The sequence below is a fragment of the Castor canadensis genome, chromosome 10 (genome assembly GCF_047511655.1).
Source record: "Castor canadensis chromosome 10, mCasCan1.hap1v2, whole genome shotgun sequence".
Classification (NCBI taxonomy): domain Eukaryota; kingdom Metazoa; phylum Chordata; class Mammalia; order Rodentia; family Castoridae; genus Castor; species Castor canadensis.
The window spans coordinates 116,033,888-116,060,841 of record NC_133395.1 but is presented as its reverse complement, the minus strand read 5'-3'; the positions used below and the strand labels follow the sequence as shown (position 1 = coordinate 116,060,841).

The window sequence follows — 26,954 nt, the reverse complement described above, 5'->3', positions numbered from 1 at the left end:
CAGACTGCAGTGCCATTACAAAAAGTCAAAGCAAATTTTCTTTGACTCTGGGCCCTTGAACTTAACATTCAAGTCTTCACAATAGGAACAGGAGTGGCTATACCATACATTCTCCAAGGTGCCCCAACAAAGGCATGTTAATGTTGCTTAAAATTTCCTGCATTTAGTAAAGTACCATCTTTCTTTCAAATGTCTATGAATGATAATAAAGGGAAAATCACAGAGATCTACTGTTTACAGTGATTTTTAGAAGGCTGAATTTAAAGATCCAAACTCTAGCCTTAAATCTTTTTGTAGCAACTGAGAAATGACCTCCCTATTCCTCTCAATCCCATCTGGCTTTCTCAGGTACAGATGCACATCTTTCTAGGACCCCAGCACTCTGACTACTCAGTCTTGGCAATCTCATCATTAGACTTTTTCAAAGGACTTTTGGTTAAAAAAAAAAAAGCTTTAATTTATTTATTTCCATTTTCATAAAACTTTAGTCCTTAACAAAAGTCATTTTTTTTTTTTTAAAATGAGAGGGAAAGAAATATTTTAAGGAATTTAACAGGTAAAGGAAATAGGTATCTTTTATGAAAAGGCCTTTCTGTAAGCAAATAATTATTTAGCTGAAATAACCTTACTGAAGTGTTTCCAGATAAAATACTCAGTACCTTGTCCCCTAACAGCCACATGGATAGGATCTGTGTCCACTGAACATCACTTAAAATGCCCTCATTAAAAATAGAAATAAGCTACTGTTTACTCCTTTAAGTCAAACCACATTCCTCCAGGCCTACACTCTGCGGAATTAGCTATAGGAAAAATAGTAAGGTTCTGCCATATGGCCAGGAACAACTCCAATGCTCCCTGGAAAACCCTAAGCCAAGAAGAGGAGACCACACTGGGAATATCAGCATTGAAAGTGGGGTTTAGGAGAGGTATGCTTCTGAGCAGATGGGCATTGTAGAGGCCAGATTTTTGTATAGCAGTCATAGCCTAACTCCACTAGGACTCCTCCTTTCTTGTGCATCTGCAGGAACAGGTAGGTGCTCTCTTTCATGAGACCTTTGTACTGCCTTATATGCTTAGTGGCCTTCAGGTCCCAGAGCTTGATCTTTCCAGCCATGTTTGATGCCGTCAGGTATTGCTAATCTTGGAAGATTCATAAAGTCACTTCTGTGTTGTGGAATAGGTGAATGGTCTTCCAGCCCTTGCCTTCATTTTATAATGCAGATAAGTGGCAGAGATCTCCCCAGAATTATAGCCATTAAACAGCAAAGCAGTCATGAGAGCAACAGTGGCCCACCACCACATCAACAGGACCTGCTGAAGACAAGCTTGTACTGAAGCAGTTATTTGCCTAGATGTTTGGACTCTACATATAAGACCAGAGATCTGGAAACTGTAGAGTATGCCAAGCTGGTCTGCACCTGGGAGCTTCCTGATGAACAGTGATGCTAGGAACACAGTGGTACAGCCTAGAGTCTCTGCAGGTCTCATGAGGTATAACAGAGCATGGGAATCCAAGTGATCTGCTAGGGCCCAACACACAGAATTCATCTTCCAGTTGTTGAAGTACAGGCTTCTGTGTATGTTAGAGTGTGGGAGTCTTCAGGCAGCTGATGATGCTGTTTTTGGAGTTTTGAACTTTGACATCCCTCACTGTGAAGACTGGTCACAGTTGGTAAGAGGTTAAGTCAGTCACTTGACAGAGCACAGGGATCTGTGCAGTTCACTCACAGTTCATGGACCAAATGCCAGTCATTGGTGATGTTGAGAAAACTCATCTGGCTTTTCTGTAGGAAGGAAGATACAATAAATCCCATCCTGGTTATTTTCTTTTTTGTGCTTGCCCTCCACTCTGAAGCTGCAATCCTCTACTCTCCATTTCCATTTGCCAGATGTTCCCCTTTGTGAAAGTTACAGTTGTGTGTACAGGAAACAAGCAAAAGTAACATTTCTTTTCAGGGTAAAAATAATACCATGGTAAATCTGGCATGAAAGAAATACCACCTGTACTGGATAAAGTCAAAGGAGATTTGTCATCACTGTCCAGAGTATGAAAGGCTCTGTGGACCTGTGTTACAACTCTGTTTAGAATTGTCTAAACCAGGGGTTCTTTTAGTGGCTTCCCCCACTTCTACTCTGCCAATGCTTTTATTCATTTCTACTCCTTGTTAGAAGGTACTTCTGTCTCCCCCTCAAGAACAGCTCCTATAATTTTTAAATGGCCCTGTGGTTGTGTTGTTTCTTCCCCTTGCTCAACAATCTCTTTAAAAATATTTCACAAATGAAAGTAATAACTGTTAAACTTTTTTCCTGTTAGAGAGCATTTTTGTGAACATATAAATGAATGGCGAGAAATCTATGACAGTAAAGAGCCTCATAATGTGAAATTTCCAGAACCAATGGATAAGAATCTAAATGAACTACAGAAAATAATAATTCTTCGGTGTTTAAGACCTGATAAGGTAAAAGACAAATGTATTCTATTTGGAATCAAAATTATTTGCCCTTTATGACGTACCAGTCTTAAAGATACAATGCTGCATGATGACTTTTTGGTCAATGATGAACCTCATAACAACAAAAGCTCCTTATGATTTTAAGACAGCTAAATTCCTATCACAGTGATATCGCACCCATCAAACATCAGAGGGCAACCCGTTACTCTTGTCTTTGCGTTGGTATTGGTGTAAATAAACCTGCAGAACAGGCAGTCATATAACAGTATAGCACATACAATTATGTATAGTAATAAAATACCTGATGATGTTGATAAATAACTGATACAGTTTTATTTCTTTACTATAGGGTACTTTAAATCATTATTTTAGAATATACCCCTCCTTATTTAAAAAAAAAAAAAGTTAACTATGAGACAGGCTGAGGCAGGTCCTTTAGGAGGGATTCCAGAAGAAGACATGCTATCATAGGAGATGGCAGCACCAAGAATGTATCACCCTCTAAAGACCTTCCAGTGGGATAAAACATGGAGATGGAAGACATTGATTTTTGATGGTCCTGATGCAGTGTACACCGAGGCTAATGTGTGTGTTTGTGTCTTAGTTTTTAACAAAACAGTTTAAAAAATGAAAAGCATTAACATTTTTAAAATAGAAAAAATATAGAATTAGGATAGAAAGTAGTTTTACAGTTGTGCAATGTGTTTGTGTTTTAAGCTAAGTGTTAAAAAGTTAAAATTTTTAAAGTTTATGATGTAAATAAGCTATAGTAAGCTAAGGTTAATTTATTATTGAAGAAGGAAAAAATGTGTGAATTTAGTATAGACTTAGTGTATAGTGTTTATGAAGTCAACAGCAGTATCAGTAATGTCCTGCGTCTTCACCTTACTCACTACTCTGCATCAGAGCAATTACCAGTTGTTTAAGATCTACTCATGGTAAGTACCCTATATAGGTGTGCTGTTTTCTGTCTTTTATACCATATTTTTACTATTTATTTTCTGTTTAAGTACTTAACATTGTTTTATAATTGCCTAAAGTATTCAGTACAGTCTATGTTGTACAAGTTTATAACATAGGAGCAATAGTTTATACAGAGTAGCCTGTATTAGGCTATACCATCTAGGTTTCTGTATACACTGATGTTCTCACAGTAAGAAATCAACTAATGATGCATTCTTCAGAACAAATCCAGCTTACTAATCAATGTGTAAGTGTATTATTATTTGCTTCTTTAATACTCATGAGTTTGATTATTCTGACTAAGGTTCAGTGAGTTCCTAGATCTCTCAGTTTATCGTTTTCCTCAATTTGGGAATATTTTTGGCAATTATTTCTTCAAATATTTTTGCCAGACCATCCAGGATTCCAGTTACTATACATTAGACTGCATGCCATACTGATACTCTGTTAATTATTTTTTTAATCTTTTGTATTTCTGTGTATCCATTTGGATAGTTTGGTTGGCTGGCTGGTTGGTTGGTTGGTTGTTTGGTTGGTTTTCCTTTTGAGACAGGGTTTTAATATGTCGCCCTACCTGGCCTGGAAGTCACTGTTCTCCTATGTCAGCCTCCTACTTGCTGGGATTACAGGGTTTGTACCACCACACCTGGATAGCTTAGTTCTTGAGATCACACAGAAACTCAGGTTCTTCCTCTCATGCTAGAAAAGTCCCATACCATGTGATCTCCATCAGCAAGAACGGCGCTTTCTCGTGAACGCTACATCTGTTAGAGGGATAGAAAGTGCTGAAGGCATCTTCCTTAGAAAAACGTGATCTGAAAGTTTCATATATAATTTCTACTTGTGTCCCTCTGGCCAAAACATAGTCATGTGGCAATAGTAACTGCAAGAAATGTTGGAAAAGACATGGGGTTTTATTAGCAAAAGGAGGCGAAGACAGGACAGTTTGCACTCTCTGCTCTAGTGAATGGGTTTGCACATCTTTTCCTATGTTTGATGTCCATTTGTATTTCTTGTGTTTTGTAAACAGTTCATCTCCCCTGTCCATTTTTATTTTGGATTATTTTTCTTGTTCTGTCAATTTGTAGATACTTTTTACATAGTAAGGGAAATTACTTGCTTTCTCTATGACATGCTGCATGCTTTTCTTGGCCATTATACTCTAATTTTATTCTTCATAGCTTTTCAATAATAATCAAAGCTGTTATGTGAAACAAAAATTACTCTAAAGACCATATATTCTCTTTTCACCAGATAACCCCAGCTATAACAAATTATGTAACTGACAAACTAGGGAAAAAATTTGTAGAACCTCCACCATTTGATTTGACAAAGAGTTACTTGGATTCAAACTGCACCATTCCCTTAATTTTTGTGCTGTCACCAGGAGCAGATCCTATGGCCAGTAAGTGCATATTATAAATTTTTAAGAAATTGTAATTAAAATATTTTGTTCAATACCAACTTATTATATGATTGTAAGTCAGTTTGTAAATTTGTGTTTATACAGAAAGATTGCTAGAATTTTCTATGATAAAACACATATACCCAGAAATTATAAGGCATACTTTATAATTCTAGAGTAAAAAGTGGGATCATTTTTCAGGCCTGCTGAAGTTTGCAAATGATAAATCTATGTCTGGAAATAAGTTTCAAGCCATTTCACTGGGACAGGGACAAGGACCAATTGCAACAAAAATGATTACAGCAGCAATAGAAGAAGGAACCTGGGTTTGCCTACAGAATTGTCACCTTGCTGTCTCTTGGATGCCCATGTTGGAAAAAATATGTGAGGATTTTTCCACAGAAATCTGTAATTCGTCTTTTAGGCTTTGGCTTACAAGCTATCCATCTCCAAAAGTAAGTTTATTTCTTATAGAGTTCAGTACATTATTTAGCTGTCTGATATACTACATATCTTAATTGAATTTTAGATGCTTAACATTAGAGATTTTAAAAATATTTCTGGAGTCCTCTACCCATTTTGTAACCTGTTAGTATATGCATTTTAGGCTCGGGGTTCCTATAGTTTATAATGCTTTCCATTTATTTTGTCTTAGTTCCCAGTAACAATTCTACAGAATGGAGTAAAAATGACTAATGAACCTCCTACAGGTCTCCGGCTAAATCTCCTTCAATCATATCTCACTGATCCAGTTTCTGATACTCAGTTTTTCAAGGGATGCCAGGGAAAAGAACTGGTAATACTCAGCTTCTGAAACTTTAAGCTTTGTTTTTTTTACAGTGATTAAATATGTTATTAGGAATTTTATGTTATATATTTTTAAACTTTATGTATTTCCTAACCAGACAGAAATCCTTCCTATCTTGCTTATTTTATTCCCAATAGTTTTGTTCTGCTTACAACATAATAGACACTGAATTTTCTTTTTTTTTTTTCTTCATGTTAATGTTGAGGTTTGAGCTCAGGGTCATTTGCTTGCTAGGTAAGCACTTTGCCACATGAGCCTTGCCTCCAGCCTTTTTTGCTTTAGTTATTTTTCAGGTAAGGTCTTCTGCTTTGTGCCCAACCAGCTGCAATCCAACTACCTATGCCTCCTTAAGTAGCTGAGATTACAGATGTGAACCAAAAAAATATATTTGAATGAATATAACTTGTTTTGTAAACCAAAGCCCAACAGTTTTGATTAAGACACAAGAGCCAAGCACCAGTGGCTCACACCTGTAATCCTAGCTACTCAGGAGGCAGAGATCAGGAGGGTCATGGTTCAAGGCCAGCCCAGACAAGTAGTTCACGAGAATCTATCTCAAAAATATTCAGTACAACAAACCTACAGCCAGGATTATACTTAATGGAGAAAAATTAAAACCATTCCCTCTAAAATCAGGAACCAGACAAGGATGCCCACTATCTCCACTCCTATTCAACATAGTACTGGAATTCCTAGCCAGAGCAATTAGGCAAGAAGAAGGAATAAAAGGAATACAAATAGGTAAAGAAACTGTCAAAATATCCCTATTTGCAGACGACATGATCCTATACCTTAAAGACCCAAAAAACTCTACTCAGAAGCTTCTAGACATCATCAATAGCTATAGCAAGGTAGCAGGATATAAAATCAACATAGAAAAATCATTAGCATTTCTATACACTAACAATGAGCAAACGGAAAAAGAATGTATGAAAACAATTCCATTTACAATAGCCTCAAACAAAATCAAATACCTAGGTGTAAACCTAACAAAAGATGTGAAAGACCTCTACAAGGAAAACTATACACTTCTGAAGAAAGAGATTGAGGAAGACTACAGAAAGTGGAGAGATCTCCCATGCTCATGGATTGGTAGAATCAACATAGTAAAAATGTCAATACTCCCCAAAGTAATCTACATGTTTAATGCAATTCCCATCAAAATTCCAATGACATTCATTAAAGAGATTGAAAAATCTACTGTTAAATTTATATGGAAACACAAGAGGCCACGAATAGCCAAGGCAATACTCAGTCAAAAGAACAATGCAGGAGGTATCACAATACCTGACTTCAAACTATATTACAAAGCAATAACAATAAAAACAGCATGGTACTGGCACAAAAACAGACATGAAGACCAGTGGAACAGAATAGAGGATCCAGATATGAAGCCACACAACTATGAGCAACTTATCTTTGACAAAGGAGCTAAAAATATACGATGGAGAAATAGCAGCCTCTTCAACAAAAACTGCTGGGAAAACTGGTTAGCAGTCTGCAAAAAACTGAAACTAGATCCATGTATATCACCCTATACCAAGATTAACTCAAAATGGATCAAGGATCTTAATATCAGACCCCAAACTCTTAAGTTGATACAAGAAAGAGTAGGAAATACTCTGGAGTTAGTAGGTATAGGTAAGAACTTTCTCAATGAAACCCCAGCAGCACAGCAACTAAAAGATAGCATAGATAAATGGGACCTCATAAAACTAAAAAGCTTCTGTTCATCAAAAGAAATGGTCTCTAAACTGAAGAGAACACCCACAGAGTGGGAGAAAATATTTGCCAATTATACATCAGACAAAGGACTGATAACCAGAATATACAGGGAACTTAAAAAACTAAATTCTCCCAAAACTAATGAACCAATAAAGAAATGGGCATGTGAACTAAACAGAACTTTCTCAAAAGAAGAAATTCAAATGGCCAGAAAACACATGAAAAAATGCTCACCATCTCTAGCAATAAAGGAAATGCAAATTAAAACCACACTAAGATTCCACCTCACCCCTGTTAGAATAGCCATCATCAGCAACACCACCAACAACAGGTGTTGGCGAGGATGCGGGGAAAAAGGAACCCTCTTACACTGTTGGTGGGAATGTAGACTAGTACAACCACTCTGGAAAAAAATTTGGAGGCTACTTAAAAAGCTGGACATCGATCTACCATTTGATCCAGCAATACCACTCTTGGGGATATACCCAAAAGACTGTTACTCCAGAGGCACCTGCACACCCATGTTTATTGCGGCACTATTCACAATAGCCAAGTTATGGAAACAGCCAAGATGCCCCAGCACTGACGAATGGATTAAGAAAATGTGGTATCTATACACAATGGAATTTTATGCAGCCATGAAGAAGAACGAAATGTTATCGTTCGCTGGTAAATGGATGGAATTGGAGAACATCATTCTGAGTGAGGTTAGCCTGGCCCAAAAGACCAAAAATCGTATGTTCTCCCTCATATGTGGACATTAGATCAAGGGCAAACACAACAAGGGGATTGGACTATGAGCACATGATAAAAGCGAGAGCACACAAGGGAGGGGTGAGGATAGGTAAGACACCTAAAAAACTAGCTAGTATTTGATGCCCTTAATGCAGAGAAACTAAAGCAGATACCTTAAAGCAACTGAGGCCAATAGGAAAAGGGGAACAGGTACTAGAGAAAAGGTTAGATCAAAAAGAATTAACCTAGAAGGTAACACCCATGCACAGGAAATCAATGTGAGTCAATGCCCTGTATAGCTATCCTTATCTCAACCAGCAAAACCCCTTGTTCCTTCCTATTATTGCTTATACTCTCTCTACAACAAAATTAGAGATAAGGGCAAAATAGTTTCTGCTGGATGTTGAGGGGGGGAGCGGGAGGGGGTGGAGTGGGTGGTAAGGGAGGTGGTGGGGGCATGGGGGAGAAATGAACCAAGCCTTGTATGCACATATGAATAATAAAAGAAAAATGAAAAAAAAATATTCAGTACAAAAAAGGGCTGGTGGAGTGGCTCAAGTGGTAGTGCCTGACTAGCAAGTATGAGACCCTGAGTACCACCAAAAAAAAAAATGTATTTTTACATCATCTGTTCATATTTCAACAAATACGTGTTAGGTACTTTCCTGAATGCTAGCTATAAAGCAACAAGAACAAAATAGACACAAGGAAATCTACCTTCATGGAACTTAAATTATAGTGATAGTGTTTTAGCATATGAATAATATTTTTCAGTGTATTCAGGTAAAACAGTTTTGCACATGGTATTGGGGACTTCTGGGAGTCCCAATAACTAGCAGTGATTTTTCCTGTCTATATTTTTAATAGTTTAGAAACAAGAAAAATTATAAACATAGGAGAACTAAGTTATAACCTTAATTATTGATATAGGCTACATTGGAAGATGTAGCTTATGTCTATAAACAAAAAGGCCTATTACTGAACTCCAGAAATAAGATTTATCTGCCTAGAGGAATCAAAGAAAAATCAGTTCTCTTATAGGAAGCACACTTCTAAGAAAGCAAAGGGAGACACCAACCCAAACATATCTGGTTAATTTTTCCCAAATGTACCCATTCTTCTGCAGCAAATAAGTACAAAGATGGAGAAAAGGTCAGAAGTGTTACATTAGTTGAGGCTTCCTGACAGGAAGGAAACAGTACTGGGGCAAAATCATCCCCTTACCCTCACCCAAAAATGCACTCTTGATCATATTAGCCTATTTGAGCTAGAAAAAGAATGATATTGATGGTAAAATAAAGGACTGAATTCTTTGGAAGTTGGCTCCCTCTACTTAATGATCATTTATGTGTGCTGCTACTTCTCCACAATAACTCTGTACCTGGGAGAAAATGGAATATTTTGGTTTTAGCTAGACGAGAACTTAAATGGAGAAGGTAGTGTAGTGTTTGATCCCTATCCAGAGTTTGAGCCCTTGCACTTAGAGGAAAGAGGTCCAGAATCAGAGAATCAAACAGAGCTAATTTTGAGCTCAGATGACTCAAATAAAAATGGTACTATGTTGGAGAAGAAGCACCCTCAGTCCTGTATTACAACATTGACCACATAACATTGGAACCCCAGTATTGGGATGTGTGGACATCCAAAGTTAGCACCCACTCCAGGTATCTTAATTTTATGACAAACAGCAATAGTTGAGACTTTACCAAGCAACTTCTCTGGAAGTAAAAACAAATGGAAGCTAGGGTAAGATTAAAAACAGAGTATAAGTTCCCTATGACATTGGTTCTTAATATGCACCAGATTCTCCTGGACAGCTTGTTCAAACACAAGCTCACTCCCAGAGTTTCTAATTCAGTAGGTCTGGGACAAGGCTTAAGAATGCACAGTTCTAAAAAAGGAATTCATAATTAATTCTCATGTGAAATTGATGCTGCTGATCCTGGAATCGCACTTTGAAAACCTTGTCCTAGGGTTTCTGCAGGTGATTGGTTCATAGACACATATGAAACTCCTTTGGAGGGTCCCAGAAATAATTTGGATGCCTTTGTCAATTTCTGACAGTGGAACCCATGATAATTTGTGCTACCTCCATTTGACTATTAAAAGTAAGTGTAATCTTAATAGTCACATTAGTCTTGGGCATTTTAATTATCTAGCAATATTAGTTATTTGTCAGTCTATAGATCTGTTTTTTTATGCTCACTTATATTCTCCTTAAGGACATGGATCAATTTCTGTATCTCCATTCAATAAATATTTGTTGAGCACCTACTAGGTACAAGGCACTCTTCTAGGAAGTGGAAATATGGCAATGAACATATAAACACAAAAAGCTGTTGGGAATCTTCAGGGGACCTACATGCTAGTTGAGGGAAACCTATGGAAGCAAACTCAGCTATCATCCCATAAGCCTGGGGAACTTACTAAAGCTATGGATGTCACTGCTGTGCACTCAGGATTCTCCTTCACTTAACTTGAAGTGGGTGCACAGGAACTGGTATGAATACAGCACATAATACACCATGACCAAGAGGGAGTTGAAAAGATGGTTCAGCTTAGGAAAATCAATTAGTGTGATGTGCATTGATGGATAAAGGATAAAAATCACATGATTTTCTCAATAGATAGAGGAAAAAGGCATTTGACAAAATCCAATACTTGTTCATGATAGAAATGCTATACAAACTAGGAACAGAAGAAAATTTCCTCAAGGTAAGAAGGTCATATATGAAAAACTACAGCTCATGTCATGCTCAACAGTGAAATGCTAAAAGTTTTTCCTCTAGGATCAGTGCCTACTCATGCCACTTCTATTCAATATGGTAGTAGTAGTAATTGCTGAAACAATTAGGTAAGAAAAAGAAACAAAAGGCACCTGAATCAGAGCAGATGATATGATCTGTTTATAAGATAGGAAACTGGCTGAGAATGGAACTGGGTGGTTTTGTGTTTGCCCAGCATTCATGAGGCCCTGGGTTGGATCCCCAGTTCTATATATATCCCTAAAAACCCCATAAAAGAACTGTTAGAACTAATCAACAAATCAGCATAATTGCAGGATACAATCAACACACAACCATCAGTTGTGCTTCCTTACACCAACAAACCTTTTCCTTTTGAAAAGGAAATTAGGAAAACAATCCCCTTTGTAATAGTACCAAAAAGAAGGAAATCAATTTAGGAATAAACTTAAAACTAAGGAGACTTCTATACAGAAAACAACAAAACATTGATGAAAACATTAAAGAAAACACAAACATTGTAAGACATCCTACATCCAGGAGTTAGAAGATTTAGTTAAATTTAATTTAGATTGTTAAAATGTCCAAACTACCCAAAATAATCTACAGATTCAGTGTAATCTCTTACCAAAATCCCAATGATGCTTTTTCACAGAAATAAAAAAAAATTCTAAAAGTCATATGAAACCACAAATAGCCACATCAGTGTTGAGAAAGAACAAATTGGAGGCACATACTCCCTGATTTCAAAATATCTTACAAAGCTACAATAATTAAAAAGGTATGGTAAAGACAGACATATATACCAATGGAACAAAATAGAAAGCCCAGAAATTAGTTTACACATTTAAGGCAACTGATCTTTGACCAGGGAGCCAAGAATACACAATGGAGGTAGAATGGCCTCTTCAACAAACAGCGTTGGGAAAACTGGATTTCTACATGCAAAAGAATGAAATTGGACCCTTACACCCTACCCAGAAGTTGGTTCAAAATGAATTAAAGACCAAAGTGTAAGACCTGAAACTTTAAAACTCCTAGAAGAAAACATATAGGAAGAGCTTTGTGCCATTGCTCTGGGCAGTGATTTCATGGATGTGACACCAAAAGCATGAGCAACAATCAAACTAAATCCTTTGCCACTTCTCTTCAATCTATTTCTAATCTCAGCTGCTACTGTAGAAGACAATTGTTTGGTGACTTCAGACTCACCCTAGGTTGATGACATCCCATCTTAAGTATTCACCTTTCTGCGTTCTGACTTTAAGATGTCTCTGATGCCACAGGAGCCTTCGTGGCCCATAGATAACAGCTGTGGAGAAATGATCACTTCCAGGGACACCCCCCAACTATTCAGGGACCACTTATCCTCACAGAAATGAATCTCCACAGAACAACAGCTTCAATATTCATCCTTTTATTAACGTTTCCTCTTTCCCTGTCTCCCTTTCCCCACTCCTTGTTTCCTGTTTCATGGGATCACCTTCCACATAAACCCTCCTTCACCCTAATCTTTCTCTCAAATTCTGCTTTTGGAGGAATCCAATGTAAATAAAGACCAAAGAGAGAAACAAATGCAACCATTCAGTTTCCCAAACCCTTAATGATGGTTCCTGCCTTAAGAAGACCCATTATGAACAGAAGCAAAGACAAAAACCACTTGATCATCTCAATAGATGCAGAAAAAGCCTTTGATAAGATCCAACATCATTTCATGATAAAAGCTCTAAGAAAACTAGGAATAGAAGGAAAGTTCCTCAACATTATAAAAGCTATATATGACAAACCTACAGCCAGCATTATACTTAATGGAGAAAAATTAAAACCATTCCCTCTAAAATCAGGAACCAGACAAGGATGCCCACTATCTCCACTCCTATTCAACATAGTACTGGAATTCCTAGCCAGAGCAATTAGGCAAGAAGAAGGAATAAAAGGAATACAAATAGGTAAAGAAACTGTCAAAATATCCCTATTTGCAGACGACATGATCCTATACCTTAAAGACCCAAAAAACTCTACTCAGAAGCTTCTAGACATCATCAATAGCTATAGCAAGGTAGCAGGATATAAAATCAACATAGAAAAATCATTAGCATTTCTATACACTAACAATGAGCAAACGGAAAAAGAATGTATGAAAACAATTCCATTTACAATAGCCTCAAACAAAATCAAATACCTAGGTGTAAACCTAACAAAAGATGTGAAAGACCTCTACAAGGAAAACTATACACTTCTGAAGAAAGAGATTGAGGAAGACTACAGAAAGTGGAGAGATCTCCCATGCTCATGGATTGGTAGAATCAACATAGTAAAAATGTCAATACTCCCCAAAGTAATCTACATGTTTAATGCAATTCCCATCAAAATTCCAATGACATTCATTAAAGAGATTGAAAAATCTACTGTTAAATTTATATGGAAACACAAGAGGCCACGAATAGCCAAGGCAATACTCAGTCAAAAGAACAATGCAGGAGGTATCACAATACCTGACTTCAAACTATATTACAAAGCAATAACAATAAAAACAGCATGGTACTGGCACAAAAACAGACATGAAGACCAGTGGAACAGAATAGAGGATCCAGATATGAAGCCACACAACTATGAGCAACTTATCTTTGACAAAGGAGCTAAAAATATACGATGGAGAAATAGCAGCCTCTTCAACAAAAACTGCTGGGAAAACTGGTTAGCAGTCTGCAAAAAACTGAAACTAGATCCATGTATATCACCCTATACCAAGATTAACTCAAAATGGATCAAGGATCTTAATATCAGACCCCAAACTCTTAAGTTGATACAAGAAAGAATAGGAAATACTCTGGAGTTAGTAGGTATAGGTAAGAACTTTCTCAATGAAACCCCAGCAGCACAGCAACTAAGAGATAGCATAGATAAATGGGACCTCATAAAACTAAAAAGCTTCTGTTCATCAAAAGAAATGGTCTCTAAACTGAAGAGAACACCCACAGAGTGGGAGAAAATATTTGCCAACTATACATCAGACAAAGGACTGATAACCAGAATATACAGGGAACTTAAAAAACTAAATTCTCCCAAAACTAATGAACCAATAAAGAAATGGGCATGTGAACTAAACAGAACTTTCTCAAAAGAAGAAATTCAAATGGCCAGAAAACACATGAAAAAATGCTCACCATCTCTAGCAATAAAGGAAATGCAAATTAAAACCACACTAAGATTCCACCTCACCCCTGTTAGAATAGCCATCATCAGCAACACCACCAACAACAGGTGTTGGCGAGGATGCGGGGAAAAAGGAACCCTCTTACACTGTTGGTGGGAATGTAGACTAGTACAACCACTCTGGAAAAAAATTTGGAGGCTACTTAAAAAGCTGGACATCGATCTACCATTTGATCCAGCAATACCACTCTTGGGGATATACCCAAAAGACTGTTACTCCAGAGGCACCTGCACACCCATGTTTATTGCGGCACTATTCACAATAGCCAAGTTATGGAAACAGCCAAGATGCCCCAGCACTGACGAATGGATTAAGAAAATGTGGTATCTATACACAATGGAATTTTATGCAGCCATGAAGAAGAACGAAATGTTGTCGTTCGCTGGTAAATGGATGGAATTGGAGAACATCATTCTGAGTGAGGTTAGCCTGGCCCAAAAGACCAAAAATCGTATGTTCTCCCTCATATGTGGACATTAGATCAAGGGCAAACACAACAAGGGGATTGGACTATGAGCACATGATAAAAGCGAGAGCACACAAGGGAGGGGTGAGGATAGGTAAGACACCTAAAAAACTAGCTAGTATTTGATGCCCTTAATGCAGAGAAACTAAAGCAGATACCTTAAAGCAACTGAGGCCAATAGGAAAAGGGGAACAGGTACTAGAGAAAAGGTTAGATCAAAAAGAATTAACCTAGAAGGTAACACCCATGCACAGGAAATCAATGTGAGTCAATGCTCTGTATAGCTATCCTTATCTCAACCAGCAAAACCCCTTGTTCCTTCCTATTATTGCTTATACTCTCTCTACAACAAAATTAGAGATAAGGGCAAAATAGTTTCTGCTGGGTATTGAGGGGGGGGGAGCGGGAGGGGGTGGAGTGGGTGGTAAGGGAGGTGGTGGGGGCATGGGGGAGAAATGAACCAAGCCTTGTATGCACATATGAATAATAAAAGAAAAATGAAAAAAAAAAAAAAAAGAAGACCCATTATGTGCAAATTCAGTGTGTGGAAAATATATGTAAATTAAGTAAGTGTTCTCATTGCCAAAATGTTCTTCCTTTACTAAATGTTTAACTACAGCATCTATTTGGTGTATTTAAAATATGCTTTGAGCTGGCTTGGCGGTGCATACCTTTAATCCTAGAACTCAGGAAGCAGAGGCAGGAGGGTAGCAAGTTTGAGACCAACCTGGACTCCATAGCAAGCTACGTCGTGAGACCCTATCTCCATCAATCAATCAATCAATAAATGAGTTTTGACTTATGTATAATATTTCAGGAATATATGTATTTAGTAAGGCATAGTATGCATGCATTTGTGACTTTTTGTTTTGAGACTGTCTTGCTATATTGCCCAGGTAACCTCAAACTTTTGGACTCAAGTGATCCTCCTGTCTAATCTTCTTAAGCAGCTGAGACCACAGACTTGTGCCACCATGTACAGCTTACATTTTAATAATAAAGAAATAAACTGGATGCCATGGAGTATGCCTGTAATCCTGGCCCCTCCAGAGGATGACAAAGAGTATCTCTTGAGCCCAGGCAACAGAATGAGACCCTGTCTCAAAAAATAAAGGAATAATTTCTGCTACTGCATCACGTAAAAGTAGCTGGATGGGTTTGGAGCTATGTTTGAAGTGTTCTAACTTAAAATACATGCCATGGTATACTTGAAGTTTACTTGGGAGGACCTTAACAAAATGAGCATCCATCCTCCAAGCACAAATACAGGTAGAGTGAGAGGCTCATGTGACATCCATATTAAACACTTGAAAATTTCATGGATAAATCAAATAAACAATGGTTTCAAAAATGATCTCCACATGAAAAATAACAGTTAGGAATTATATATTGGGTTTATTCATATCCTTGTGATAATCATTTTCCTGCACTTAATAGTCTCAAGTACATGCCCAGAGGCTACAAGATAATATTTGAATATTGAACTTATAGATATCTATGAATAATACCAAGGTATTCTTAGTTAATACTTTCATAAAATGATAACATTATTATATTTTAATAAAGTTTAACATCATTGTGGTTTGTTTAGCTTTGGAGATTTGAATTCATCATATGAATGTTTTTTATATTAAGTAATATTTTAGATCATATTTCTTTTTTAAATAGAAGCTGATAGGGATATTTTATCATAGAATTTTATAATAAAAGAACATCTGTGTTCATTTTACTAATGGAAGTCTAATTAGAATTTTTTTGTTTTATAACTTTTTCACTAAAGGAATGGGAGAAGTTATTGTTTGGAGTGTGTTTTTTTCATGCCCTTGTGCAAGAGAGAAAGAAATTTGGTCCTCTCGGTTGGAATATTCCGTATGGATTTAATGAATCAGATTTACGCATCAGTATTCGGCAACTACAGGTAAAATTGGAAAGAAACTAACATTTACAAAGGATCAATATTTACCAGCCAAGAGGCTATAAATATTTAGTGGTACTTATACCAAATTTACAATAAAAAATTATAGCAGATTATTTTTACAGAAGTTATTGATACTGACTTGAAGCTATAGCTCAGTGGCAGAATACTTGCCTAATATGTACAAGGCCCTAGGTTTGATTTCTGACACTGCCCAAAGAAAAAGAAGAAAAAAACAATAGAAATTATTGATATTTTATCAACTCTTTAAAAAAATAACAGTATAAACCTTAACTGGAATAAGTTCATCAACTTGAAAATCCTTGTGTAATGGTTGAAATTGGTGTTTATAAAATTATAATTACATGATGAAATGACTTTGATTTTAAACACTGGATTTTAAGACCAATCTTACTGGTAGAAGCTTAGAGAACATTTTGCTAAAGCCATCGTATTGCTTATAGTCAATCAACTGAGAATCCATCATCTAACTAGGACCCAGCCTGCAGCCTCCAGTATCATCAGCTTTCCTAGACCCAACATTAAAACCCACCCTCCAGTATCAGCCAAATCCATCTTTCATATCTTTAGGAACTGGGAACATGAGAGGGGGGTTAATGTTCAAATCATCTTTACCTGGTCATGCCAGCAGAATATCTCACTCCAAAAGGGGAAATCAGATAACTAATGGCTAAACGTATAGACAACCAGGGAGTGAGTTGTAAGTCTCCACTTTTTGCATATGCTACAAATTTAATACTAAATTCTCCTGGAGTCTTCTCTTTCAGTTTTGGTGAGTAAGGGGACCAAACTGAACATACTTTTACCCTTCCCCTCACTTCCTCAAAAGATAACCTTCCCTCCTTGCAGTCCCCTCTGTCGTATATCTGAACAGTTCATTTCCTCCTGAAAACATGGGAGTCCCAAATAAGTCTTATTTTAACATAGCTCTGGAGAATTTAGAAATATTTTCTCAACTGTGCACCATTTCTGCTCTAATTCCTTCAGTAGTTGATCAATTCCAAGGACAGCAAAAACACTCAACCAGTAATATGCCATTGAAATACACACTACTCAAAATTCCTGAATGTTAGAAAACGCATAGGGTCTAGAATGGGAAGAAATAAATTCAGGTCTTCACATTACTGCACATTTCCTAAACTACATTTTATGTTCAGTTACTGTTATTGGAAGACAGATAAGACAATGTAAAAGTTTTTTTACGTTATTACTATGATAATAAGGAAATGAGAAACAATATACACTCCCTACCAGTAGACCAGTGTCATAGTGTGTGACAAGGCTCTGGCACTAAGTTTTGAAGTTGTTTTATCACATCATGAAAGGTACCTAAGCCAGGTATCTGATTCCTAAATTGGCACTGTTGGCATTTGGCACTGTGGGCAGCTGCCCTGTGCATTGTTTGGCAGCATCCCAGGTCTCTACCCAGTAGATATCAGAAGCACCCCATACCCTACCATGGTTGTAACTATCTAATTATCTCCAGATATTGTTAAATATCCCTAGGAACAAAATTGACCCCACGCCCTTGAAAACAAGGTTTATCCAAGTTCATATTTTAAAGTCTTGATAATTTCCATGTCATCTTTTTAAATTAAATGTTTTTCTCATTAAAGAAGAGATATATATTTATTTCAGAAAGAAAAATTGGTGATGCATGAAGTATAAAATACTAAATCCCAGACACCCAGTGACAACCCTGATAATTCTTTCAACTCCTCTTCTAATTAGATAGATAGATTATGACATCTTAAAATGGAAATGAAGTAAAAGAATTTAAGGTCTTTCTTTTTCCCTTTCCCTTTGTTTCAGTTATTTATAAATGAATATGATACAGTTCCATTTGAAGCAATCTCGTACCTGACTGGAGAGTGTAACTATGGAGGGCGAGTAACAGATGATTGGGACAGGCGCCTCCTGCTGACCATGCTGGCTGACTTTTATAATCCAAGCATTATCGAAAGCCCTCATTATAAATTTTCTCCCAGTGGAAACTATTTTGCACCTCCCAAAGGCAGTTATGAGGACTACATTGAATTCATCAAGGTTAACTGATAACACTGAAAATAGGGTTGGATTTATGTGTGATTTTCTAAAAGGCAGTATTGAAGTGTCCCCTTTAATTAGTATATTTAGACAAGTATTATGCTTTCAGTCAACTTTCAGTATTTTTTTCTCTAGTAATAGCTGAAAATTAGAAAAGTTTGATGCTCTGTTACATGATATTTCATTGGTCATCTTTTTAAATTAAAGGGCAGACCCTTTTTTGGTCTGCCTAATGAATTAGTGTTTTATAGGAAAGAATAAAAACCTTTCCTCTACCCTCTTATGTTATTGGCTGAAACTATAAATTAAACTGATAAAAGACTGATTATCAGGAGAAGAAGCATCCAATTTTTATTGACATCAATGTTTTATGCATACAGGGCTTCACTGAAAAGAAGTGAAAACCAAAAGAAGCAGTTTGGTTTTGGGAGTTTTTCTACCACTCATATAAAGGGTGATAGATTGTGGGGACTTGACTACACAATAGAAAGATAGCTTAGGCTTCTAGGGACAATAAATTATTAGAAAATAATCAGGAAATGTATGGGGAAAACTAATGGAAAACAAGGGTTTGTACAGACTCATCCCAGTGCCAGCTTTCTGTCTCCAGTGATAGGAATCCACTCTCTTCATCCTGGTTGGAGGGCAGGGGAATGGATTTATGCCCTAGTGTTAGGCATATAAGGGGAGGGCAGATAACTTTCTGAATCTGTTGATTTTAAATTGAATTCAGCTAAGTTGCATATTTTGGGGTGGCTTATCCTGATTCCCTCAGAATCCAGTGAAATTGTGATGCATGCTTAATCTATTTTCTGGCAGAAACTTCCGTTTACTCAAGAACCTGAGATATTTGGATTACATGAAAATGTTGATATCTCCAAAGATCTTCAACAAACAAAAATCCTTTTTGAGTCCTTGCTTCTTACCCAGGGGGGCTCCAAACAGACAGGAGCCTCAGGAAGTACTGACCAGATTCTCTTAGAAATTACCAAAGATATACTCAGCAAGGTAATATGTTGCTTATGTTGTAATGGAAATAAGAATAGTACTGATGTGACATCATGCAAACTCCGCTTAGCAGCATTTGACTTTGAGCAAGATACTTTTCTTCTGCAAGCATTAGTTTACAAATCTGTTTAGTGGTGAGAATAGTACCAATTGTATAAACTTTTTGAGAACATTAAAAAAGAGCACTAATTTAAAGTGTCTTGCAAAAATGCCTGCTACATAGTTCAGTTCTTAGTAACTATAGTTGTGAATAAGCTAAGGTACATATGATTTGTTTTCATTTCTAAGTAAAAGGTAAGGGGCTTACTTTTAAATAAGGACAGAATCTTCTGAACTCGCTGGTTCAAAGAGAGAATGATTTTTAATATGTACCTTGGGAAGTGAGGAGCTGCAGGACATAAGACCAGTGCTAAGTGAACTGCTATAGTTTCCTCTTCATAACTGATACCCAGTGTGCTTGCTCTGCAAAGGAAAGTGAAATGGTGCCCTCTATTGTCACCTTTTTCTGTCAGTCTTAAAGTCAGTAAAGAACCAAGGGAACTAGACACAGATCTTTACAACTCCCCTCCAAGGTAAGTATTGTAAAGAAGCCCATATTTCAGTGTCAGACCCTAATAGCAGAATCTGACCCTAGTCAACTTGCCTTCAAAGCCGTGGGCAATATTGCCTGACTCTCACTGCTCCTTAAGGTGAGACCAGTCATCATAACCCTGGCTGTGGCCACTGGAGGAGGAAAGGAAGCAGCACTGCCTGCAGCCATGGAAGGAAGCAAACTAGCCTACGCTGGCCCCACTCCTGTGCTGCTGCTTCTGCCTTGTGCCTTTCCTACTACTGGCACCTGCTGCTTCTGAAGTTTAGCTTTATGGAGAAAGGTTCTTGCCCTCACACAGTGGTGGCTCCTACAAGATCCCTAACAGGGTATCTGGCAGAGACACTTGGAATTTATTTAGGGACAGGGAATTGTGTTGAGCCAAAGGACCCTGGAATGACACTACCTAGTGTGACTTAGATCCTTTTGTGCCACCCAGGGACCTGGGACAGTCAGGGTAACTGACTATCAGTTTAGGACTTCCCTGATTGTGAAACTTATTTGCCCCTTTAGAATTGTGAATTCCAGTTTCTCAGGACTCAATCAACAATGCTGAAGTCCCTTTTATCACTTCTCAGCTGTCTTGGTGGTATCTCATAGAAATCAGACATTTGGTGGCCTTTTCTTTCCTTATGCCCTAGACACTGATACATTTACAGTGTTAATTATTTAGTAGTGGGATAAGCTAACCTACTTGGAACCAGTTGGTAATCGATTAGAAGCAAATATAAAACAGTTTAAATAGTAAATAAGTTTTATGATAGAAAATAAGATTTGATATACAAAAAGTAATTACACAACTATTCAGAAATACCTATTTCCTGCAAAGCACTATAGTAGTTAGGAACATGGTCTCAGAGTCAGACACCTTGGATTTAAACACACAATGCTTGTTTTTTTGTTTGTTTTGGTGGAACTGGTGTTTGAACTCAGGGCTTTGAGCTTGGGTGCTCTATCATTTAAGCCATGCCTCCAGTCCATTTTGCTCTGGTTTTTTTTAGAGATGGAGTCTTACAAACTATTTGTCTGGACCGGCCTTGGACTGTGATCCTCCAGATCTCAGCCTCCCAAGCAGTTAGGCCTACAGGTGTGAGCCACCTGCACCAAGCTAACAACACCACTTTTTGACTGTGTACTATTGGGCCAGTAATTTAACCTTTCTGAACTTGAATGTTCTCATCTGTGAAATTGAAGTAATAATGGACACCTAAGATTATATAATAAAGATTGAATGAGACGATTTGTAGAAAACAGCATGGTATCTGCCACATAGCAATACCCTAGTGTTAACTGTTATTGATATTATAGCTGAATAAAACTATCCATTCTGGGAGTAATTTATGATCTTCAAAATCTATTCTTTTAGCTTCCAAATAATTTTGACATTGAAGCAGCACTACAGAGTTATCCTGTGAGATACGAAGAGAGCATGAATACTGTGTTAGTACAAGAAATGGAGCGATTTAATAAGTAAGTATATTTGCAGTGATTAAAAAGGCAAACAAACAAAACTGATAAAATGAGACATTGGCATTGAATTTAAAATTTTAAGAAAAGATATCAAAACTTCACTCTTGAATTTTTCCCTTTTATAAAGTTCCATAACCTTTTGACCCCTTTAAAAATATTCATCAATAAACACTTATCCACCTATTACTGTTCTCCTCGAGAAGTAAAGACAAAGTGAGCATTAACTAGGCCTATGTGTAGTCATATCTTTTTTTCTGCCATCTGACACACATATATCTCCCTTCTCTTACTGAGTCCAATCCAGTTTGAATAGATACATCATGATAATAAATTATTTGCTTTGAATTTGTTATTGAAATTTTTACAATTTAATACTGGATTAAGAAATAGAGAATTGTTTTGGTTATGAATTTTCTGTAGTGCTTCCAAGTTTATTTTGGTTTCTTGTTGACATTTTAAGTACATTAAAGCACCATGTTAGCCAGACATTGGCAGCCCATGCCTATAACCCTAGCTAGCTGAGAGGCCCAGATCAGGAGGATCATGGTTCAAGGACAGCCCCAACAAAAAGTTTGAGAGACCCCCCCCCCATCTCAACCAAAAGCTGGATGCAGTGGTACACACCTGTCTTCCCAAGCTACATGGGATGCTGAGATTGGGAGCATCAAGGTTCCAGGCCAACCCAGGCAAAAAAGTTCATATGACCCCACCTCAACAGAAAAATACTAGACACAGTGGCACATTCCTGGCATCCCAGTGACTGCAGGAAGCATAAAATAAGTCCAGGCTGGCCTGGACAATTCGTTATCTTTTAATTTATAGCCATTTTAATTTGACTGAGAAGATGTCTCAATTTTGTTTTTGATTTACATTGCCCTAGTGTTTAGTCATGTTGAACTTTTTTCTAATGTACCTGTTGGCTATTTGAATATTTTCTTTTTTTCAAAATTTCTACTCTGGTTTCTTGCACCTTTCTTTCTAGAGTTGTTTGAATTTTTTTTTTTTGAGGTACTGGGCCTTGAACTCAGGGCCTTCCCCTTGATCCCCTCCACCAGCCCTATTTTTGTGAAGGGTTTTTCGAGATAGGGTCTCACGGAACTACTCACCGGGGCTGGCTTCAAACCACGATCCTCCTGATTTCTGCCTCCTGAGTAGCTAGGATTAAATTATGGATATTAATATCTTATCAGATATGTGATATCTGGAAATATTTTCTCCTAATTTGTGGGTTATCTCTTCACTCTATGCTTCCTTTGCTATTCAGAATCTTTTTATTTTGTGGTAATTCCATCTGTCTCTCTTTGCTTTTGGGGGTCAAATCTAAAAAATCATTGCCCAGACTAATGTCGTGTTAGTCTCTTTCCTACGTTTTCTTCTAGTAGTTTTATAGTTTCAGATCTTATGTTTAAGTCTTTAGTCTGTTTTGAGTTTGTTTTGTATATGGTGTGGCATAAGAGTCCAATTTCATTCTTTTTCATATACATATATAGTTTTCCCAACACCATTTATTGAAGACTGATGAAGACTGTCACTCTTCCATTGTGTATTATTGGCACTTTTGTCAAAGATCAATTGAACGTAGAAGCATGGGGTTCTTTTCTGGTCTCTCTATTCTGTTCTTGTGGTTAACATGTCTATTTTTATGCCAGTACTATGCCATTTTAATTACTATCACTTTATAGTACAATTTGAAATCAGGACAAAGCCTCCAGCTTTGTCCTTTTTTGTTCATGATTGCTTTGGCTATTTTGAGTATTTCATGATTCTACATGTTGATACTTACTGTCACATATGCTGATGACATAATTTCTTTCATTGCAGTTTAATTAAAACTATACGCAATACTTTACAAGACCTTGAAAAGGCCATTAAAGGTGTGGTTGTGATGGATTCTGCCTTGGAGGCACTTTCTGGCAGCTTACTTGTTGGAAAGGTTCCAGAAATGTGGGCCAAAAGATCATACCCAAGTCTTAAGCCCCTAGGAAGTTACATCTCAGATTTTCTAGCCCGGCTGGACTTTTTACAGGTAAAAGATTATAAATACAGTAAAAGACCATCTATATGTACTTGTTACTGGCGGGGGAGATGTTGGTAATTGACTGATGTTGGTGATCACTTTAATGTTAATGTCTCTCCGTTGAATGGAATATGATTAGTAATTTCACAGTAATCTAACCAAAATTTTAGAATATTGAAACATACAGACATTTTAAAGTACAAAGTAGAAAATTTAAATTTTATTTTAGCCAAATCCAAATAATAAGTGACGTTTATATTTCTAAAAGTTCTACATTTGTGCTGCTCAGAGACCACTGTTCAATGTTGTCTTGTAACTTTGATACCTCTGGTAAATCACAAAAAGCCTGAGCTTAGATTTATCAAAAATTTATCAGCTGGTGGAGTGGCTCAAGAAGTAGAGCACCTGCCTAGCAAGTTTGAGGCCCTGAGTTCAAATCCCAGTATTGCTAAAGAAAAAAAATGTCCACTGTCTTAAAGTGAGTGCTTCTTATCACTTGTGTCATAAAACCAGAGAAAAGATGAGTGCTTTGAATTCCACCCTTCTGTCCTGTCACATAGATGAATGTTCAGGACCTAGAAAAACCAAGGCAGGACACTGCTCTTCCTCCTCAACTCCCCTGCTTCCCTTTATTTCCCACATCTACAGTTAATGTTTATGCAGAGGCATGGGGTAGGAAGAATCCCAGAAATACATTTTTGGAAATTCACAAAGGTATGAGATCTTTCAGTGCTCAGTTATTGTGTTACAAAATACCTGAGATAAACAATTTAAAAGGAGGAAAAAGTTTGGCTGAGAGTTTCAGAGGCTTCAGTTCATGGTTTTCCCTGTTACTTTGGGCCTATGGAAGGGCAGAACATCATGGCAGGGAGTGTGTGGCAGAGCAAAGCAATTCATCTCATGTAGGCAGGAAGACAGAGAGAGGCAGAGACAGAGAGAAAGCAATCACAGTGTCTCCTTCAAGGGCACCCGACCCCCATTAACCTGACTTCCTCCAACTAGGCCCCGATCCATGAAGTTTCTACCACCTCCCAGTAACACCAGCAGCAGGGACCCAGCCTTCCACGTGGGAGCTTTTGGGGAGCATTTAAGATCCAAACCATAACAGTTTCCCTTTTCTATACAAAGACTTTGTTGCACTGCTGAAGCTAATCATAAAATAACTAGTACTTGTCAGCATCTGGAGAGACAGCCTTCTCATACTTCCTTTTTGAAGTTTTTCCAATCTAATAGGTCAGCCATATCTTGTTTCAATTTGACTTCCTTGTGTTGTTAGTGAGCCTGTGTTTCTTTTGGCATGTGTGCTAGCTCTTTGTGTTTTCTTCTGTGAATTTCCTATTCTTATCCTAGGCCCATTTTTTATTTGGAGCTTTTAAAAAATTTATAGGAGTCTTTAATGTATATTACTTGTTACAGTAATATAGAATAAAACAGTATAGAATAAAATATTGAATGGGTTTCCCCTATTGTCTTTTTACCCTTCCAGTAAGCTGTACAGTTTTCTTTCTCCTGGACCCCTCTTCACCTACTAATGCTTCTCAGAGTCAACAAATTAAGCAAATGAGTTCCCAGAATTCTCTATCCTCTTCTCATTTGTCTTTCACCATTCACCCTGTTTGTTTTCTGACTTAGTTCAGGCTGTCATAATAAAGTAGACTGAGTGACTTAAACAGCAGACAGTTATTCCTCACAGTTTTGGAGTACAGAAAGTGCAAGATCAAGAAGGTAAAGGGTCTTTTGACAGATATGAGAAAGAGACACACATACAGAGACATAGATACAGAGAGACAGAGTGAGAGCTCTCTCCTATTTCTTTTTTAGTTTTGAAGGTATTGGAATTTGTAGGGACTCGTGCTTGCTAGGTGTTCCTCTACCAGTTGAGCCACACCCACACCCCAGCCCAACTCTCCTGTTTCTTTAAGGGCACTACTCCCATCATGAGGGCTCCACTGTCATGACTTAGTGCCTCCCAAAGGTCCCACCTCCGAATTCCATGAAATTGTAGATTACAGGCTGGTTGGTTTGTTTTGGGTTTTCTTGTTTGTTTGGTTGTTTTTGGTGGTACTAGGGTTTGAACTCATGGCCTCACACTTGCTGGGCAGGTGCTCATATCACTTGAGCCACTTTCCCAGCCCTATAATAATGTTTTGTTTCATTTTTTTTCTGGTGAGACTGGGGTTGAACTCAGGGCTTTGTCCTTACTGGCACTCTACTACTTGAGCCAAACCTCCAATTAGAGTTTTAATGCATACATTTTAGAGGAAAACAAGCATGAAATCCATAGCTTTTTCTCTTTTTCCTTCCTGTGCCTATTTTTTTTTAAAGCTTTTCACACATTGGCTAGAATCTTAGGATAAATTCTAGATCTGACACAACCTTTGCAACATTGAGCAAGTTTCCCATCTTTCTGCACCCTAGTTTCCTCATCTGTAAAATGGGAGGGATAACACCTAACCTATGAGTTATTTTATGGACTAAATGAGGGGATGCATTTAAGGTGCTTAGCATAGTGCCTGGCATGTACTAAGCATTTGGTAAGTGATAACTAATTCAAGATCGTAGAAGTAGCTGACCACATATGCTAATGAAATTCTTGCCTACGTGAAGCTGTGGGTGAGTAAGAGTTTTTCACATACTTGCCTTCTGGGTTCTTATAGCTTCTGTGTGTGTTATGTGTGTGTGTGTGTTGCTGGTTCTGCCTGAGTTTTGACCTTATTAGACTCCATCTCTTTCTCTGTTTCTTCTTTTTTATATTAGTGCATATTAATTGTTCAAAGGGGTTTCACCATGGTCTTTTGCAATGCATACCTTGTATATTGCTCTGCCTTTTCTCCATTACCCCTCCACCACCACCTTCTCTTGATCTGCTAACTTGTGCTGTGGTAACATCTCTAGCAGCAATTTGTCCAGTTCCTCCTAGTGGACAAAGCTGGCTTCTCTGCTTGCTCAAAGGCAAAATTCATTTCATTCAACAAATACAAATTGAGATCTCTCCTCTGTTCAATACTCTATGATAAAAAAAAAAAGGTTAAGAGCACGTGTCCTGCCTTCAAGCTGCCAATAGCCTACAGGGAAACAAGCTATTTATCTATAAACAAAACAAAAAAATAAATAAACTAATATGGTTTAGTAAGGGATGAGCCATAAAAGACCAACTTGTAAAATGCTCTAAGAGTTCAAAGAAGGGAAAGAGTTCTTTAGGTTCAGGAATGTAGAGTTTGTTTCATGGATGAGATAGCATTTGAGCTGATCTGAAGGATGAGGAGTCATGAATACTGCAAAAAAAATTTTTTTAAAGGACTTTCAGACAGCTGTGGGGCTGTGGGATGAAAGAGATTGGACTATTTAGGATTGATTCCACTTTAAATAACA

The 26,954-nt window shown here is 37.4% G+C and overlaps 1 protein-coding gene across 1 annotated transcript in view; it reads left to right on the top strand.

The window, feature by feature from the left end:
* Nucleotides 1-26,954, top strand: part of Dnah12 (dynein axonemal heavy chain 12) — a 201,843-nt gene that overhangs the window by 169,961 nt on the left and 4,928 nt on the right. The window contains exons 63-71 of the mRNA XM_074044013.1: nt 2,315-2,459; nt 4,671-4,821; nt 5,023-5,276; nt 5,477-5,617; nt 16,297-16,434; nt 18,265-18,498; nt 19,318-19,506; nt 21,462-21,565; nt 23,387-23,591. Of these exons, the coding sequence (XP_073900114.1) occupies nt 2,315-2,459; nt 4,671-4,821; nt 5,023-5,276; nt 5,477-5,617; nt 16,297-16,434; nt 18,265-18,498; nt 19,318-19,506; nt 21,462-21,565; nt 23,387-23,591 (1,561 nt within the window). The remainder of the gene's footprint in view (nt 1-2,314; nt 2,460-4,670; nt 4,822-5,022; nt 5,277-5,476; nt 5,618-16,296; nt 16,435-18,264; nt 18,499-19,317; nt 19,507-21,461; nt 21,566-23,386; nt 23,592-26,954) is intronic.